This window comes from Zosterops lateralis (assembly GCF_965231275.1).
Source record: "Zosterops lateralis genome assembly, chromosome: 4".
NCBI classification, from domain to species: Eukaryota; Metazoa; Chordata; class Aves; order Passeriformes; family Zosteropidae; genus Zosterops; species Zosterops lateralis.
Genome location: NC_139765.1, coordinates 61494503 through 61514241, shown reverse-complemented (window position 1 = coordinate 61514241; position 19739 = coordinate 61494503). Strand labels below are relative to the sequence as shown.

Below are 19739 nucleotides of genomic sequence, written 5' to 3'. Positions count from 1 at the left end.
ACGTAGCCTTAATCCAGTGTGCCTACACCACAGTCTTACATGTGGCCTCAGCCTGGTGTAAGTGGCTACACACAGTCAGAGGTCAGCTGGAAACAGGCATTTGCATATTTCACTTGTGCCTAACATGGAAGATGCACTTGGAGGAATGGCAAGTTGGTGAAACCTCACGCATAAGGCCTAAACTTGATGGGATTTCTGTCCAGAAATTCTCAGTGCTCAGTGATCTCCAGGTTTAGGTCCTTCATCTTTCATAAACGCCTAGTTGTGTATTGGCACAAAGTAGCTGAGTTTAACTAAACAAACCCCAAAATAACTTCTACAACCAAACAAAAAAAAATCATAAACAGCAACACAAAAAAGGTCTTGCTGAAGTTTAGATGGTAAAGATGTTTCAGAAAGAGCAAAACAGTGTTTACGCTCGGACAACTGAGAAAAGTAACAATGCCTATGGTACATTAATCCTTGCTTTTATTTCACACCTTCGTATGTGTGGGCTGGATTTCAAAATATAGAGATAAGACTGACAAAACAACAAGTGTTAACCAATCACAAAATATTCATTAAATACCCAGGACATTATTTGATTCTAAAATGTTGTGTAAAAACTTTGCCAATATATAAAAGTACTTTACTTACTGAAGTAAAAAAACCAAAGAGTTAATAAGATGGCACAATGATTAGTAGATCAGTGGGAATATTTATTTCCTAACCTAATAATTTGAAGCCATTTGTATTAGGTTCTGTGGGAAAAGGATGAGGCCAGAACCAAACTCTTACTGCCCTCAGCATTCGACATCTGTTTCCTGTGCAATTGCCAAAACCATTAACGGCATCATAAATGAACCCTGACATCAAAACTGCTTTTGTGAATGAAAATAGGATGAAACCAGAAAGTCATCAGCTGTTGAACTTCTGGCTGCTTTGAAACATAGACAGCAAGAATCCAGCTGTTTTCCAAATATTGAACAACTCTGCATGTGAAGGTACTCTGCACACAGAGATCTTGTTGGCCTCCTTAGAGTTTTTCTCAAGGTGGAATGGATCTTGATCTTGCTGTATCTCACGTATCAAAACAGGATCATACTGAAAAAGAGAATCTTAAGGAGCAGCCACTACTCAAATGCATGCTGCAAAGGAGATGAGATATTCACAGACAGAAAAATGGGAAACTTTTTTTTTTTGTGATGATTTGTGAAGTGAGTAGCTGTAGCTGAACAAGACCAAGTTAAAAAGCAGGTATTTAAAATATCTAACAGAAATAATTTGAATTTAATTTGAATTTGTTTCAAAAATATTGGGCTGTTTTGGTAAAAGAAAGCTGTTTTCCATTTTCTGTTACTTGATCTTTGACATGGCAGTCTAAACTGCCATTTGGTTTTGGTCACAGCAGAAAAGTTGCATTGTTTTAGAGAGCCAATGGGGTAGAGAAAAGGTGAAAACAAAGCTAAAAAGAACCGAAGCTAGAAGCAGATGTAGTTGCCTGATCACCCTTATGATCACAGTTTGGTTAGATGTTACTCTCTTCTTCTACTTAAAAGGGTAATAATAACATTAAGCCATGGAAAATCAGACTAACCTTAACTGTGGCCCCAGGAAAGAAAAGCCAGTTGCCAGTATCCACAGGATCCAGATTATCTTCTAACACAACTTTTCTGTGAGCAGCATTTATGATCAGGACATTGTCCAATGCCCAACAGGCTTCATACACATCACCATCCTGAACATAATCCTGTTTCCACTGAAAATGGATGTTCTCTCCTTTAGCATCTTCAGGAAGGTACAAGATGTGGATGATTGTGCTGATGTTGGAAGGGGCACTGAAAAACAATGATAGGGAATTAGATCCATTTTAAGCCATAGTGAGGAACAATTCAATTAACATATTTCCCTCAATTAACATATTTACTAGGTGTGACACGGTTGTGCTGACATCCCTTGTATGCTGATAAAGCTTCTATGGAGATCAGAAAATACCTGCCCCGAGGCAGAGTCCCACTGTGCCAGGCAGTGCACTCCAGCCCAAACAGGTAGCCTGGCTTCTAAGAGAGTGCAAGCTCAGGAGATAAACAACAGATCACTGCAGATGTTTGGAGAGCATGAGGATACAGCAGGACTACATCCATGCTCATTGCTGGTCACAGATGGTGACTGGGTATTGTCAGGGATTTTACAGGTATAGGCCAAAGAAAATGTTAAGGAAGCTCATTACACTAACAGGTCTCACAAAATTTGATTTTTTCTTCATCAAAAGAACTTGCTGATTTCTGATGTCTCAGTCTCTTAAGATTTGGATGGAGCAGAATGGTTGGAGAGAAAAGCTAGGAAAGCTCTGACAAACATGTCCTTCCAATCCACACCCCTGTTGTCAGGATAATTCTGTGGATGGGGACGGTCAGATTGTCTTTCTTACCATGTTCTGCTTCAAGAACAATACAAAAGAAACAATCCATTTGTCCTCTCTCTTGCTGCTGAAAATGGAGAATGAGGGGGTGGAGAGTCAGACCTGGAGCATTACTATTAGGCAATGATTAGGGCCTTGAGCTCTTCAGAGAGCTGTCCTCAGAGCTGTGAAAGGATTGAGGTTCTCCCCAAAGAAATTGGGGAGGCACAAGAAGGCTGGGAGGAGGTGACCCCAACTGACCAAAGGGATATTTCAGACCAAGTGACACCATGGTCAGTCTCTAAAGTGGGGGAAGAAAGAGGAAGGGGGGATCTTTTGAGTGATGTCTCCCCAAGTCACCATCACATGTGATGGGGCCCTGCTCTCCTGGAAATGGCTGAGCTCCTGCCTGCCCAGGGGAAGCAGTGAATTAATTCCTTGCTTTGCTTGTCTGCACTGCTTTTGCTTTCCCTATTAAAGTGTCTTTATCTCAACCCATGAGCTCTCTGGCTTTTACCACTCCAATTCTCTCCCCAGCCCTGCTGGCAGGGGAGTGAGAGAGCATCTGTGTGTGGCTAAACCTCAACAACCAGCCAGCAAGGGAATTAGCAATATTCAAAACTCAGGCTGCAAGGAGTTACAAAACTGAGCTTTGCAAGATGTTAGCTAGTCAACATTCTATCTGCCTTGGTAGTGAAACTTTGAAGGGTGAATAGTTTGTCAGAGACAATCCAGGGCTTTTAGGGAAAAAGGGCACCACTAGCTGGCTTTTGTAGCAGAAAATAGAGGAGCTTCTCTTTTGAAAGCAAAACAAAATGCTGAAAAGCAGCTGCATTTGTCCCATATTCACACCCAGAGTGTGTCCCCACAAATGGCCCTGCACTTGCTAAACACGGCGTCTGTCACCCTCCGGCAGCGCTGCTCCAAGGGGGGGTCCTGCCTCTGCCGGGGCCCACACACAGCCCCTGCCTTCCCCAGAGACCCCTGCCCTCCCTCCCAGGAGTGCAGAGCTGACATCCCACCTACAGAACACAACACCTCCTCTTCACAGCTGCCCTCCTGTCCCATCCCTCCCCAGCTCTCCCACCATTCCCTGGAGCTGCATGTGAAATCTGCTGAAGCGCATTGGAATAAACACTGCAATTCATATGGAACAGGGGAGAAATGAGCATCCTTCCATAATTCATCCTCTCCACTTCGCACGACACTGCTCTACTGACCTATTTTCTACTGCTGGCTCCAGCATCAAAGTTGGGGAAAGAGAGGTCAAACTGCATGCACATTAACTTCAAAAAAATTTGGTCTCAAGGGCTTGTGTTTGCATCCTCAGAACTCTTAAGTTTCCTGGCTTGCAGAGCTATGAGAGCAACTGAGCTGATGTTATGGACTAGGTGTGTAATTTTACATCATTGTGAGAAAAATAGAATGTATTGTGTGGTTACTCTGAGACAATTTCAGCGCCTCCAGTGAATTACTCTCACCTCATATTTTTCTGAGATAAGAATTAGCAATTGTTTGACTAAAATTGAATGTAATTTACGGGTTTTTTTCAATGAAATTGTAGTCCCACTCCTACATGGAGTTGGAGGATGAGATACTGAAATACACAACCTTGCAGCTAGAGTTTTGCTTATTCATCAGAAATCAAGGATCCTTTTGCTCTGGAAATTGCCTCAATGGACTGAAAATAGGCTCAAGCGAGTCACTTGTATAGCACTGACACTGAGGTAATGCAGGAAGACACAGAGATGCTATGAGTATGTGACATGTAACTAACATTTCTTCCCCAGTTACATAATTTTTTATGCTGTTGCACAAAATGCCTTTCCTATTATTACTTAATAAAATACGCTCTCAGAACAATCCATCTCTGACACTGGATCTCTCTTGAAAGGTGTAGATATTGTGATGAAAATATTTAAATTTTCCATTCATAATCCTTTGTGTTTTCGTGTATGCCAGTTGGTTTAAAAGCAAGGCACTATTCATCATTATCTTGTTCTTACAAGAATGTTAAGAGCCAAGTGTTCATATCAAAATATAAAATGTTTATACTGAACATTTTTACTCTACCAAAGAAGAAACTTGAAACATTATAAAATATGGCCCTTGCTGACATTAAAAATGGTGCTAAAACTCAAAAAGTCATCAAAGTTTTGTTTTTTTCAGGCACCTTAACCTGGTGGTTATTGGAGTTGTATTTTAAGTGTGAAGTGATTCTCTTCCTCACTTCCCACATAATCAATGTATGAAGTTGTGATTTACCAAACCTGGTGGCAGTTCTGCAAGCAGCCAGGAATTCCACCCCTCATCTTTTGTACCAACAAGGAGAATTGAAAAGTTAACAAATAAAGCAAGTTTTAAAGGAGCCAGATTCAAACACCACCTGCTCAGCTGGAAAACATGAAAATGATTAAAAAGCTGTAACAAACCTAATTTTCTCCAGCTGAGTCCAATCTGCAGAACTGTTCTTACTGTAGGACACCGTGATGCTGGGATCTGAGTAACTAAAGCGACATGAACCCGATCCTGGGGAAGCAATAAAATGAGAAATGTTACGACACAATGAAGCATAAATGATTCTCCAATAACCACAGTTGCTGACTGTGCCTTTGTCACCTTATCACTTCTCCCCATTTTAAAGTGATTTGATTGATGATGAAATTTCCTGTGATCTGTTGCTGAAAGTAAACACAAAATAATGCATGCTTTATGAGTCAGAAATAAAGTAGAAATGATAAATCACAGCAGTGCCATGTAATCTCTGCAAATTTCCCAGGGGAAGCCAAGTAAATTACTTAACATCCCCCAACTGCAGGGAAAAACCCACCATCTAATGTTTAAACAAAACCTTCTTATTAGAGAATAATCCACATAGCAGAATTCACAGGGAAAACAGTAAAAAACTGTTTTTTGTTTCTGTATGAATAAAGAAGTCTAGAAATATAAATACAGTGAGAGGAAAATACATACACAATTACTTGAGCCAAGAGCAAATGTGATTTAGGAATTTAAAAGAACAAAGATGTTACAAAATTAGTTATTTTAAGGTTGCCTGAAGGAAATTAAATTAAGAAATCATCCAATATACTCCCTAGATCCTATAATTAATAACAAACACTTGATGCTGATCTGGGAATCTCAGAACATTTTACAAAAATGAACTAATTAAGCCTTATGGCACCCCCGCAAGGTAGGGTAATATATTTACTTTTGATTTATAAAAGGGCGCCTTCTGGGTGTTGTCACAAAAGATGAGCTTAACAATTAATATAGGGGGAAGTCAAAATAACATGAAAACAGGATTGAGAAATTCGTCCCAGAAAACATGATAAACAACCTGAGTTGTAATTAAACACTAAAAATACTATTTTTCCTCAGACACCAGACAATTCATCCATCTCAGAAAATCTGATGCTCAGTGAAACAGACACATCCTAGCCTGTGTTCCAAAGATCAAAATTTCATAAGCATGTGAGATTCAAAGCAGCAGACCTCATGTACTATCCATGTTTAAGAGAAGCAGCTCTCAATTAAACAGCATCTCTGATGGCATCAGGACATTACTGAGTACCACAGCTTTGCTCACACTACGAGTGTGTACTATATGTGCCACAAGTAGTGTGTTATGTTTATGTGTGTCTCAGATACGTTCAATCATACTGAAAATCGTATAAATACATATTTTAATATATGTATAAATGTATGTACACACTGCTGACAATAAAATACTATCACATTCCAACCCGGGCTGCTTATTTTTGTAAAAGAAATAAATGGCCTGATTAAAAAGGTGTTAACTGCTTGTACAAGAGAACAACTTACACGTTTTAATGGGAACATATGTCATTAAGCACAAAGCTTGCAGCCCCATCTCCCCTGAGGCAGTTCACATTCACAGCTCTCAGCCCTACAGAACTGCTTTTCTACTCTGAGACACATCACATACCTCTACAGGGGGAAAACCACTCCAAAACATGAGATGAAGTCCTGTGACTATAATTTTGTCTGATACATCAGCTAGATTCTTGGAAATCATCCACAAAGTTGTTTTCCTGTATCTTTCACTAATGTTAAATTGTAAATAGAGTAACAGATACTTCCAAGCCACTACAGCTGCATGTGGTATGTTCAGCTGGTCTGACACGTATTCTTGCTGTAAAGAGGCACAGAATAATTAATATTGCAAAGGCAGCAGGACTTTGAATTAGCAGCCATGTATCCAAAATGACTACAAAGCAACTGTCTGGTTGTATTTTACTGACAAGGCATTTTATTTCTATCATATTAAAACCAAATGATGTCAGGAAAAGCCTTTGCGTTTCATATTTGCCCATCTGCTGAGATGGTCTACTTTATTGGGTGACATCTGCTGTCATTTCCTACTTCTGTGGAATTTAGGAGTTCCAACCCTTAATCACATTTGTTCATTTTATTTTAGAGGAAATCAAAATTCAGGGAACTACAGCCAGTTTGACATCTTTGGCCAGTCAGAGCCTGCGAGGTAAAACAGCAACATACTGAGTTTTATGTCAGACAGAAATTAAAAGAACATAAACAGTAAAAATAACCAGCAATATAGATTTTATAACATGTGCCATTCCAGTTAGTGTTAAAATCCAACTTCTGGTACAGTGCACTTAAACAAAGCTGAGTTAAAATACGCTGCCTAAAAAGGGAAAAAAGGTCAGATTTGCTGCACAATCAACATAAAAGATGTTGTCTTTAGACCTGAATGCCCTCAACTATGCAATGAAGATCAAAGCTGTTGCTTAAAAGAAATGGGGCCACTCAGAAATGGCTTTGCAAGGTAGGTGTGGTATTTCACTTTTGATACTGGAAAAAGAGCAGTGGAGACAATAAAAAAAGAGGGAGACAAATACTGGATTTTATTATTATTTTGACAAGCAGGGTGGATTGTATTAAGATTAAAGATAGTTTGGGAAAGTCCTCAAGCAGCAATTATTGGCTGTGATGACAAATGTGGTTTTATCAGTGTTTAAACCCTCCTTTTGTATGTTCTTGACTCAAAATCATAAGATAATAGATTATTTTTTGTGTACCTATCTAATTCTCCAAAACTCCAACTGACAAAAAAATATTAAAAAGTATTGATCTGGTGCTCAATCTTTTACAAAACTAATACACATCCTAGTTTACATTAAGAATTTTCTCCCCAAGGGAGGAGGGTGAATGTGCAATTGCACTACAGGACAGGGTTTACTGAGATGGTCTTGTGAGTCACTGCCTTTCAATACAATTTTCAATATTACTATTTCTTAATACTATAGTTGTTAGTCTATATCATTGTTATTTCAGTAATCCTGATCTAGGATTCTTTAAAACAAAAATCTGGTTTTTGGATATTTGCCTCTACCTTAACCAGCAACACTATATTCTGACTTTCTGAACAAATATGGGATCAGAACTCAAGCAAGAACATGGCAAGAATGGGGGCCCAATTCAGCTCGGGAGGGAGGTGTCCTTCCCACTGCTCCCAGAGATGGTAATAAACAGTTTGTCAGCTCTGAGCAGAGAAGCAGGGGTAGGATATCATGCCATAAATATTCACATCTTCCTGTCCTCTGAAGGAAAATCTGTACATAAAACCTTTTGAATGAGATTAGATTCAGTTTACTTTCAATCAGGAAAGCCCAGGATTTGAATTAGCCCTGAAGATGGGTAGCAAAACCTGCACGATGATTACTGCAAAGAAGTCTGTGTTAGTAACCTACTGCATTAGAGAAAAAATGCTGTTTATTCCTTAGGATGAGTATGTTACAGCAAGATTGATGCCTTGGTGAGGTTATTGCTAGATAAATCTGGCTAAGAGTTAGAATTATACTTTCAGTATTAAGGGCTTACATGAGTAACTATCTATTGGGAGTGGGGGGCACCCCAAACCATCCTCCAGTCAAGAACAGCCATATTTTTTCTTTATATATATATACATAAGGCAAGCTTTTCCTTGTGCTTCAGGAACAAAGCTTTTTTTTTTTTTTTTTTTTTTTTTTTTTTTTTCTTTTGCCTTTGGAGTTATTTTACTCCATTTGATAGACTTTAATCTGATGTTCACAGACTTCCAAAACTTTCAGAGAAAAACTGAAGTAGAGACAACCTTCAAGGATTTAGTTTTAAATGATACATTTGAAGCTCACACAGCAATTTTGTCTGTTATCAAAAATTATGAGCAGCTTCTATTATAAAACTCAGCCATTTCCATATACTGAATATTCTGAAACACTAATTTATTTGGCTGGTGCTTTACATGTTTGATTTTTTTCCCAAGCCAAATTTCAATAACAGAATTTTATCAAAGTTGAGTCCAGGCACTGATGCTAATAGAAGAGGGTTTTGACTGGCAGAGTATGGGATTGCTAAACATGTCCTGACAACTGCTTTGTTGATTCTGCTTAGCTAAACAGGAAAGAATAGAAAAGTGAAAGAAAAGTATGTTTCTCAATTATTTGCTGCTTGTTTCACAGGACAGGTAACCCACAGCCAGGACCTGACTAGCACTGACCACTCTCAGCATATCCAACTGAAACAGTCATGGGTTTTTTGTCTTTCTTAATTTTAGGTCTTCTTAAGATGACTTTGGCCATCTAAAGTACTGGTAAATATTTTACCACCTTATTTTTTTAAATGTCATGCACTGCTCTTAGCAGTACTAAGAGCATAGTATTTCAGGAGAGATGTTATAAAGGCACCACATATCAGCTGTTTGTACCCAGGTAATTCAGTTATTTGTATCCAGGCTAACAATGGTAGGCAAAATTAATTCTCACTACAGCTTTGCCTCCAACTGTGTCAGACTTACAGAAACACAAGTCATACAGCTGTTGGTCTCTAAGATTTCTTACTAACATTGATCAGAAGCTGGTGTTTTTCTGAGATAAAACTGGGTGCCATCTGCAAGGGAAGCAATATTTTGCTCCTTATAGAGTGTGACGTCCTCTGCCTCTTGACAGCCTCTTGATAGTTCCTGCAAGTGCTTCCGTGGATAAGCAGATGAGATGTCTAATGCTGGCTTTAAGGAGAATGAGTCTAATGGGGACTGCACAAAAAAGATTCACACAAAAATTGTGCAGAAGGGTTCAAATTATGTCCTGAATGCAGTGTGAAAAACAAAAGGGCACTGAGAAGCATCCCTTTTATCTAATGCTATGAGATTACTTTTATTAATTTTGTTAATGGGATGAATAGTGATTAGTGTTTGCTAAGGATTATAATTTTGTGGTATCACTTGAATTAAGTCAAACTGGGGAGTATAAATTACTAGTGGTCAAATCTGGCTGGCTTACTAATATTTTTTTTCCAAAGTAATGAACCATATAGTTTGGTATAATGAATGGTCCATGGGTTCTGATATTTTTAGATATATGTTTATATTGGCTTTTGATCAAGAAGAAGATGGTTTTAACCACTTTAAAATACAGAATATTTACTGCTGGATATACTGGAGATGCACTGGTAAAAATATGCAATGCTTTGTTCATTCCATTCTACTTCTGAAAACTTTCTCAAGAGAAGGTCACAAGAGCATTTTGATTTTTCTTTGAAGTCACAACTTTGAATTTAGTCACAAATGTGATTTTTAATTATGACATTTTAGATCTTTAGACTTTTTAAACAGCTTTTCCTTATTTATAGAGTGAATTCAGAGTACAAAGAGGTATTTTGAATGTAAAAAATATTCAAATTAAAAGCTGTAAGAACTGCATTCTATTTTGTAATCACAGTCTATCCGTTCATGGAAACAAATATTTTTATTGTTGGCTGCTTTTCTTTCCCTTGTGGGAAAAGGATTTTGACTGTCTGTAGTCTTGTATGTGTTCTGATAAACAATCTGAAATAAATATCTGGCACTAGGAACAAAAAAAAATTCCAATTGTGTTTGCCTTTCATAAAAATCAGATCTAGTTTAGCATTAGTGAGAATTACAAATTTTGTAATATAAAGTCTCAGCTATTTATTTTCTGCAGGTTTCTGAGAGCAGCTAATTTCTGTTCCACTGGCAGATTTAGGCTTTGTTCCATTTCGGAAATGCTGGGTAGTTATTTACATCTATATAAAATTAAAGGGTTTATGAGCAGGCTAAAAGCCACCACTGTAAAATTGTAAAAGATGCGGAGAAAAAAATAATTAGTAAATTTATTTGATAAAAATCAATCAGAAGAACTTCATAAATGAAGTCCTAAAAGTTAATCTGAGGTTAAACTCCAGGAGGATGAGGCTCTCAGCAGGCTGTCCTTGCACAGGGTTGTGATCCTGGTTGGAGCATGGAGCAGGTGATCACCCAGGGGTCCCTTCCCATCCACCTCCTGCCAGGATTCCCAATAACAGCAAATGTACTTTCCATGAATTAATGCAGCTAATTTCCTTTAGATGAGAAGTCTGAGGAAATACTTATCTGGTTCAACTTCCTCTAAGTCTATTTATATTCAGAGATCTGATGTGCTTCCTGCGCTCACACAAATTTGTTCCCTTCTAATGAACAAGCTCAGATCACAATTCATATTTGCATGCATATCTCAGCTTTTTGTGCTGAGAATATTGAAGAGAGAAAAATAAGCCAAGCAAAAAGCTGTATTTTCCTCATGCCAGTGTCCAATTTATTCTGATATAAAGCTATTTATAGTGTCTCTTTCTAAGATACAGCCAGCAGGTATGTGCCTGGGTAATAAGTCTGTTGCCAAATAAATAATTACACAATGCTAAATTTAACCACGCTCTTAAGTGCACCAACACTGTATAGCAAAACACCTTGCTGAAGGCAAACTGAGCAAACTTGCTTAGACCTGGCTGAAATGGACACCCAGGAGCTGTAGCTACTGAAAAAAGAGCATCACTAATGCTCCCAAAATACTTGCAGTTGCTCTTGGATTTCTGACAAAATAGTAACCCTTGTGTTCAGGAAACATTTTCTACTGTGGTACCCACATTCTACACTTCAACATTATTGCCATTAAATAGTTTGATTAAATAGTTTGATTAAATCTCAGATTATGTGGAGGTCCTCTAAGTGAGAGGGTGATCTCTCAGTGAAGCTGGGCAAAATGTAAATGAAACCATGTGAAAGTAGCTCAGTAGTACACTAACACATATCAGTAAATAAAAAAGAGATGCTTTGTGTAACTGTGTTTAACAGCCAGGGGCAGCTGCGAAGGTCTACAAATCATGAAAATTAGCACTATAAGGTGCTGGTAAAGGTGTTAAAACACTGTAGGAAAATACGTGAAGTTTTATTTAGATCCCTACAACCAGTCCAGTCTAGATGGGCAGTAGAAAACACATTGGTCCCAGGAACTGCTGTGTAAAAGGAGGTATCTCGAATATACAGATATAAAAATTCTTTCCTTGGCTGCTTTAGTGAAATTCTCTGGCACCAAGAAAATCTGGGAAATAATTTTTCTCAAGCCAATTCTGCACTGAGGTGTCTCTCTTTTTGGAAACCAGTAAAAAAGATTGCCCACCTTTAAATATATATGCAGGTAGATAATAATTAGCTTGGTAAATTTTTTTTTTTTTGCAGTTCCTGATGGGCTTTTCTATTTTTATCTGGTTTTATTTTTTAGTCCCTCACCCACTGGAGGAACAGCCAGGACTGTTTTGCTGAGCTGTGGGCTTCTCAGTTTTCCCCCCGGGAACTACAGATGCTTTGTTGTTTAATTCAAAAATGGGCCTTTTTAATCATAGAAAAGTGTTATCCTCATACAATGATATGAGCAGGATTAAGATGAGTCTGTCTGTAATCCAGCATTTATTATTTCAATGACCAATTCCATAATGGCCCACATTTGACTGCAAGGTGGTGGCACAGCCACCTGCCCTGGATCTGAATCCTGAGGCTCTTTATCTTTTCTGCCTTTCTCCATGTAGTAAATCTTTAACGCTCACATTTTAATTCCCAACAGTGGCAGAGAAACTCTGGTACAGAAGTAATAAAGACAATATTTCATTGTAACCTTGGGCTAGCCAAAACAACACAAATCATTTTGCCCCAAGGCCATTAAAATGTCTTTCAAATACAGCATCAACTTTAAACCCTGGTTTCAATCTAGGTATTACCTGGGCAGCCCCTCTTGTAAAGCTCAGCGAAATCAATAAACACCACCTAACATTTCCACATGCTCTGTGAAGAGTAGTTGATGATATTACTTATCTGTCTTATTTTTTTACATTAGATGTAATGTATAACCTATGCATCAACACAAAGAGCTTTTCCACCAGAAAAGGGAAATTAGTATATTTCATGTCAGACAATAGCAAATGGCAATTTGGATAGCCAATCAAAAAACAAACAAATCAAAACACCAGAACAACAACAACAACCTCCCAACCCCCAAAACAAACAAACAAACAAACAAACCCCCCCACCCAACCCCCCCCAGTGTTTTACTGGGGGAAAATGGAAAATGAAGCAAGCATAAGAAATGCAGAATGAATGACACTAATTTGATATTGAGTTATGTTATATTAAATTCTCAAGCTCTTCCCAAATGCATAGGAAAGAAATTAGGACAAAACAACCTGAGGGTTCAAATATTTTTAATGCTGTTCTCTTGTTGCTTAGAAGGAGCAGAATCTAACTCTAGTAACATTGAATCTGTGGCCACCAGTACTGGCCTTCCCTGCTAGTACCACTCTCAACAAACACAACTGTGTAGATGTGCCATACCTGCCCAGGAAATCTGGTGCTTCCTGGAAGGCACTGGAGAAAGAAATTTGTGTGACTGAGGGAAATCATCCATGCAGGTGACTAAAGCAAAGGGGGTGGCTCAACATGCCCAAAACATTTGGCACCACAGCTTCCTCTATGAGTTTTTTTGGTGTTCAGCTAACAAGATAGTGATGCATTTAAAAGATCAATGCTCCTCCATGCTAAATTCAGAAGGGATTTATTTTTCACTTTGGTGTTTCTCCAGAGATGTGTGAGTGAATTTTCCTAGCAAACCTGAAGGAAATCTCTGTCCAGTTCTGCTGAGGCTATCCCACAAAATGCTATTACAGCATTTGTCAGTCATCCAATAACTTCTGTAATTGTAAAACTGACTAAACAGAACTGGAAATTAAGAGAAAATTATCAGCAGTGGCTCCTTTCAGCCAAAGCTAAGATCTACATAGCAAAGCATGTTTGGAAATGTTCTATCAAGTGGTCTGAATTCAAGCAGAGGGTAAACAGTATAAAAACACAATTTTCAGTATAACAGCTGCCACCAGATCTGAATTAAAGCATGATAGGAACATAAATTATGAAAGTCTTCAGACTGTTACATGGGGCCAAATGCAGTCATCATTGTTCTCATGGCTGAGCCAAAGTGGAGTTGGGGTGTTTCTGGTGGGAAGCAGAAGAGATCATCATCCCATGCACATCTCTGCAGAGCCCTCCAGATGCTGCTCTAGGGGACAGCCCTAGCAGTGAGAGACTGCTGTTTCCTCCTGCAGGAGCTCAGTGAATCAGCTACACTATTTATTTTTGTAAGATTATTTTTCCTTCATCACCATCTTCTGTTTGCTGAAGTAAATAGAGAAGTAAATGTGAGTTCTGAAGGACAGAATCCTATCAGGTAAGGACTAATCCAAAGGGCACATTCAACTATTCTAATGATGATGCTGATGATATAATAAAAATGATAACAATAATAATAGTCTGTAGATTGAGCACACATCAAGGTAAAATAGTATTTCCATTATTTACACAATCAAATAAACTTTATAATTTAATTCTGCAAAATTACACTGGTAACAAAGGCAAATTGCCACTACAAATAATAGTTGGAATAAATAAACCTAAAAAAAATTGCATTTTACTCCATAAAGATGAACACTATTCATGCTTTGTCTTCAACAACCATCACCAAGACCATTAGGCCATGGATTTTTCTGAGTAAAACAGCTTTCACATAGATCCTAGTGACCTTGGCATTTCAGGGAGAAAAATAAGTCTGCTGCTAATGATTCACTCACCTGATGTCTTAGAGTGAAGCAGGACATGACATGAAAATCCTTTTGGAATCATTATGTCAAAAATCTGCATCCAAATCAGTGACCCTTACTCATACACCAATTAAAAGCAATCAAAAGCAGATTTTAAATAGTACAGTCACAGATGACCGTGAAATCAGCAGCATTAAAAACAGACTGTAAATAAACTAAGCAACATAGAAATCCTTGGTATGTGCATTGCACATACACCTCACCACTTAAAAAACATGATAGTATAAATGTAAATCCATCACAGGTAACACAATTACTCTGCAGTTAAGTACAGCTGATAGTCTGATGGATTTTAAAAGCTCAGGAAATCTGAAGACAGGGGTGATTACTCAACCAGAAAATAAAGTTGCAAGAGTGGAAAGTGTGTTGAACAAGATTGGAGAAATTATTACTTCAGTTACTGGTTTAAATGATTACACTGTAAGATTGTCAATGAAATATTTATGTATGTAAAAGCAGAGAGTTTGACATTTTATTTCCTTTGGAGGAAGATAGAAAATGGGGAAAAAGTGGGTACTACAGAATCACCCCTATAGTGGGTTTATAGAACACCCCTAGCAGCAGCTCTGCACTTTGGATTACCAAAAAGTCCTCAAGAGTTGAAATATTACCAATAGTAATATCTCTTAATAATATTTTAACCATATAAAATCAATAGATACACACATTTACATTTATAGGTTCCATTAAAAAGATACTAAGGGACATTGATAAACTGCTGGCAGGTATTATTAGTGATTGTAATTGATTAATTTAATACATATGGAACCCTCTATGAAATACTTGTTAAATGCTATAATCAAAAATTAACTTGGTCAAATAATTTGGAACAATGGAAGGTGCAATAATAATAGATGGCAGAGAAGTGACTGGATGATGTTAAAGAAGTTAACAACAAACTAACTCTTGGTCAGCCCTGAACTAGTTGGGTGGATGATTATTGTAGGTCCCTTCCAACTGAAATGGTCCTGTCCTGTCCTGTCCTGTCCTGTCCTGTCCTGTCCTGTCCTGTCCTGTCATGTCCTGTCCTATCCTATCCCATCCTATCCTATCCTATCCTATCCTATCCTATCCTACCCTACCCTCCCCTACCCTATCCCATCCCAGAAGCAACAGGAGGAAAGGGCCATTCTTAATCTACAAGTAAGGCCCAAATGCTTGTGGTTCCAACCCAGTGAGCAAATCACAACATGAGTGACCCATCTACTGGATATTATCTACTGGGATTTTCTTGGAAGGACAGAGTCCATCTGGTAAAGTCACAAAGCAGTCTCACAGACTAAAACCTGATACTAAAACCTCACTGAAAATTGTTTTTACTGAAGGTTGATGTGCTAGATTTGATTCATGTCAAGTCTTTTCTTTAGCAATAGCTAAGGCATTCTTTAGGCAAAGATGCCTAAAGAATTTCCAGTGTCAAGGCCTGACAGCCTTCAGGCACTGAGGATCACCTTTGCTCATGCATTTCAAGCCTTTCATGTTAACAGAAAATAATGCTCCCAGAGAGCAGCCCCTTCCTTGGCAGCTCAGTGATATTCTAAGGGTCCATCAGAAGTTTAGGCACAGGCTTTATTATTTAATTTATTGTAGGAAAAGTATTGTGCATCATATGGAGATTCCTGTAAGAGGTTTCATTTGTCAAGACAAGCAGATACACCAATATTACACATATGAAGAGACCATAACTCAGGTCACTCATAATCAGTTAGGGAAAGATGGTTTATGATTACAAACAACTTTAAATACTGCAGGTCACATATTTGCCATACAAAGGTAGTTTTGAAGGGGACTGAAAATAAGGATTAATGGCGGACTCAAAGTAAAACCTGATAGATTAGGGAACCCAACTTTTGCAAAAGCTTGTTGTAATAATATTTTGGAAGAGAGCAGCCAAGTCCAAGCTTTATCTCCAAAAAAAGCAAAAAAACCTTTTGAACCTGCATCTATTACTTTGTTTGCAAGACTAGTGGCTTGTTGCTTAAGAAGCAGAGTGGAAGTGCCAAATGTTTGTAATATTTGAAGGTGTATTCCTTCTTGGAATATTAAAAAAAACCTTCCCCCATAAACCAATTTTGGTCTAATGTAAAACAGTAGGGAGGTTAGATTTTTTTAGAAAATTAGAGGGGAAGAAGAATGGCTAATTTGCTCTAATAATGGCAGAGGATCTTTGTGACAATGGCATGAAAGTTGAAGGGAAAGCAATTTTAAAGTATAATTGTGCTTTACAAATATTATGTGTTTAACCAGTATATGATACTGACAAAGTCCTCCTATTTTCAGAAAAATGTAAAGGAATTTTCATAGCAGAGCTGAAAATTGGGAAGTTTCCTTATTAATTTATTCTCATTTTCAAATAGTGTTAAACAGTCAGAAACGATCCAGTAATACTAAGACATAAGGAGAGAGCCAAGGAACAAAGTTTTTCAAGGCAATATTTTCCATTAACAATTTTCACGTTGTTACACACATAGCTCCAAGGAGCATCTGCCCTGGAGGCCAGGCTGAGTGTTTTGATGCTCATCACAGCATCTTCAGGTGCAACAGCAGCCTTGCAGAGGAGAGAGGGATGGGAAGCACCTGCAGTGCTGAACTGCCCACCCAGAGCCTGCACAGCCCACACACACCAATCCCTCCAGTGGTGGAGGAGAACACCTGAGGAAACCAGCATTAGCACAACAACATTGCTCACCTCACACCTTGCCATTGCTTCCTCAAAGCCTTTCCCTTCTCCCCATGGGATTGTATGTCTCTTTCTTCCTGTATTTAGCTCAGTTGCTAATCTCTCAGTACAATGAATCACCTTCCACCACAGTGGCCCATGTCAATGACAGATCATGTTCAACCCTGGGGAAGCCCAGGGATGCATCTGGGGGGAAAAGGCTCAGATTTGGAGTGAGAAATAGAGAACATTTCAGCTAATGAATCAGACTAATGTTGTGTGGCAGCTGAGTCCAAAGGCTTTTGTGCAATATCCTGCAATTCCCAAGCTGTTGAATCAGATGTTCTGGCCTGAGAGAGCCCAAAGGCGTTGCTTTATATATCTCAATTAACAATCCCAATGAATATTAAAGAAACTGCTAGACATGTCAGTGTTGGGTCTTGGGTCTTGGAGAAATGTAGTGATGTAGTGATTAAGACATTCAAAGTAATCAAAATTTTCTGCACATTTGGGCACAGAGTGCATGAGTGTAAATATCACCCCATCCCTGGACCAGTTCTGAGTGGTTACTGCATGACAGACAAGGTCTTCTCATTCAGAAAGGCTACTGTACATAAATATTGTCCTGTGTGCTGAAAAATGCCTTACTAATTACCTTTTCATCCTAATTAAACCCTCTTCTTAAGTGCACCTTTCCAACCACCTTGGCCTCTAAAGAGTAAAACTACCAAATGTATGATACATGAAGGAAACCACACAGAATATCAACTAATGAAAAATTCACTAGTCTGTCACCCTGACCACAGAGTTTAAATGGATCTGGAATTCATGGTGAAACCTGAATTTAGCTTCAGAATTTTTTAGCTTAATTTCCTAGTTCTCTACTGCCTATGTACCTGCAAATACAAAATTCCATCAGATAATCAGTGGCAAGAGAAATTAAAATGTGCACTCTTTAATGAGGCCGAAGCTATGTGACAAATTTAACATAAAGACAACCCCAAAAGCCTACAGCTTAAGCTATCACATGGGTGATAGAAAGTGGTAATCATTCCTTGAAAAAAAAAAAAGCAATTCCCTTGGATCAATCCCTAAATAGGGTTATGATTAAATCGGACATTTGGGAATAAGCTGGAAACTGGATTCCAAAGCCAAGTATTGCTGAGCTCAGCAGCAGTCCCCTGGCTCACGCTGGCTTCTATCAGTTACAAAACCAATCTGCATTGTATTTCAAACTCCACGCAGGCACATGGGGAAATATGGTACGTTTTCAACTGGAGGCTGAAATCTGATTTACTTGGATGTGCATCCACCCCTCTTTGCTCCATCATACTGAGGATTTTACTGGTATGGATTCAGGAATTCTTCAGATATATTCATGAAAATCCTGTCATATAGAGTATTTCCTGCTCAGCCTTTTCTTACCCCTTTTTTATTTGACCTTTCCCATCTGATAGGCCTAAATGCTCCTAGTGAAATATCAAGTCTCCTTTTGAAACTTCTGGGAGCCTGCACCATTCTGCAGTTCACCTGCAGCAGACACCAGGCACTGGGCTGTGACAGCCAACATACACCTTCCAGGCCATTCCCTGCTGTTAACCACCCTGGGCCATGCAAGAATAATCCAAAGAAGGTCTTTGTAAATTTTCATGAAAAGTGAAATTCCTCCATCATCACAAACTTGCATCTTTATAGAAGTCACCTTGTGCTTCTGTTGGTGAGCAACACATCCCAGTGGATCAAGTGAGCTGCTACCCTGCCACTGTCTGAATTAAACTGCAGGGCAGCAACAGGCTGGTTTTCATCTGTGGCACCCAATATTTATGCACTAATTCAGTTGAGGATTGGATACGTTTTTCTGGCTTTTTAAAACCAGTAATTCAAAATAAAAGGATAGATACTAGTGCTTTGATGTATTAACATTGCAGTCAGTTTCAGGTATTGATGACTTCCAATACCCAAATGAACAACTTCAGGTAAAAAACAAATTTAAATGATGTATGTCTGAGCCTTCGAGGATTTTGATTTCCAATCCATTAAAAAAAATCAAGCTGTTTTCCAAGCTACATGATTGTTCTTATTTTCAACTGAGATTTCCAGAGTTTAATCACACGTCTCTTGAGTTACTTTTGGAGAATTACTTTTTTAAAAATGGGAATATGATTTGGAAACACATATCCAGGTGTCCACAGAGGAAGCAGGCTACATTTCCTGCTTGTGTTTTTATTGACCCATTTATATCAAAAGAACATTTTTCCTCCATATTTTGAACGCTAAGATGTGAGTTAACAAATTAGGTGCATTCCAAATTTGCCCTCAGCCCCAGCCACAGCCTCTACCATAATTTATAGCCACAAATGCGCAGTGAAATGTGCAATAACTCACAGTATTCTAAGTAATACAGCATAAAACCACACAGTTGATAATGGACTTAATAGCATTTAGTCTTCATCTGCCTTACCTGTTCTTGTACAAAACAGCACTACCTAGGTGTAACTTGGAATACTTGGAATATATCAGAGGAGTCAATAAAAGCCTTCCTTTTTTTTTTTTTTTTTTTTTTTAAACTATAATCACACTTCAGAGAAAGAGCAAGAAATTATAATAAACATCGTGTTATAAAATAGGAGGAAAAACTAAAACTCAGACATGGTGCATCAGAGTATCCACTGGAGTTTTTAATTTCCAAAACTTAAAACA

At 38.3% G+C, this 19739-nt stretch overlaps 1 protein-coding gene across 1 annotated transcript in view; it reads right to left on the bottom strand.

The window, feature by feature from the left end:
• RELN (reelin) overlaps positions 1 to 19739 on the bottom strand; it is a gene marked incomplete at its 5' end in the record, with an annotated part of 276672 nt that overhangs the window by 124053 nt on the left and 132880 nt on the right. Inside the window, 2 exons of the mRNA XM_083859081.1 lie at positions 1577 to 1817; positions 4813 to 4909. Of these exons, the coding sequence (XP_083715207.1) occupies positions 1577 to 1817; positions 4813 to 4909 (338 nt within the window). The remainder of the gene's footprint in view (positions 1 to 1576; positions 1818 to 4812; positions 4910 to 19739) is intronic.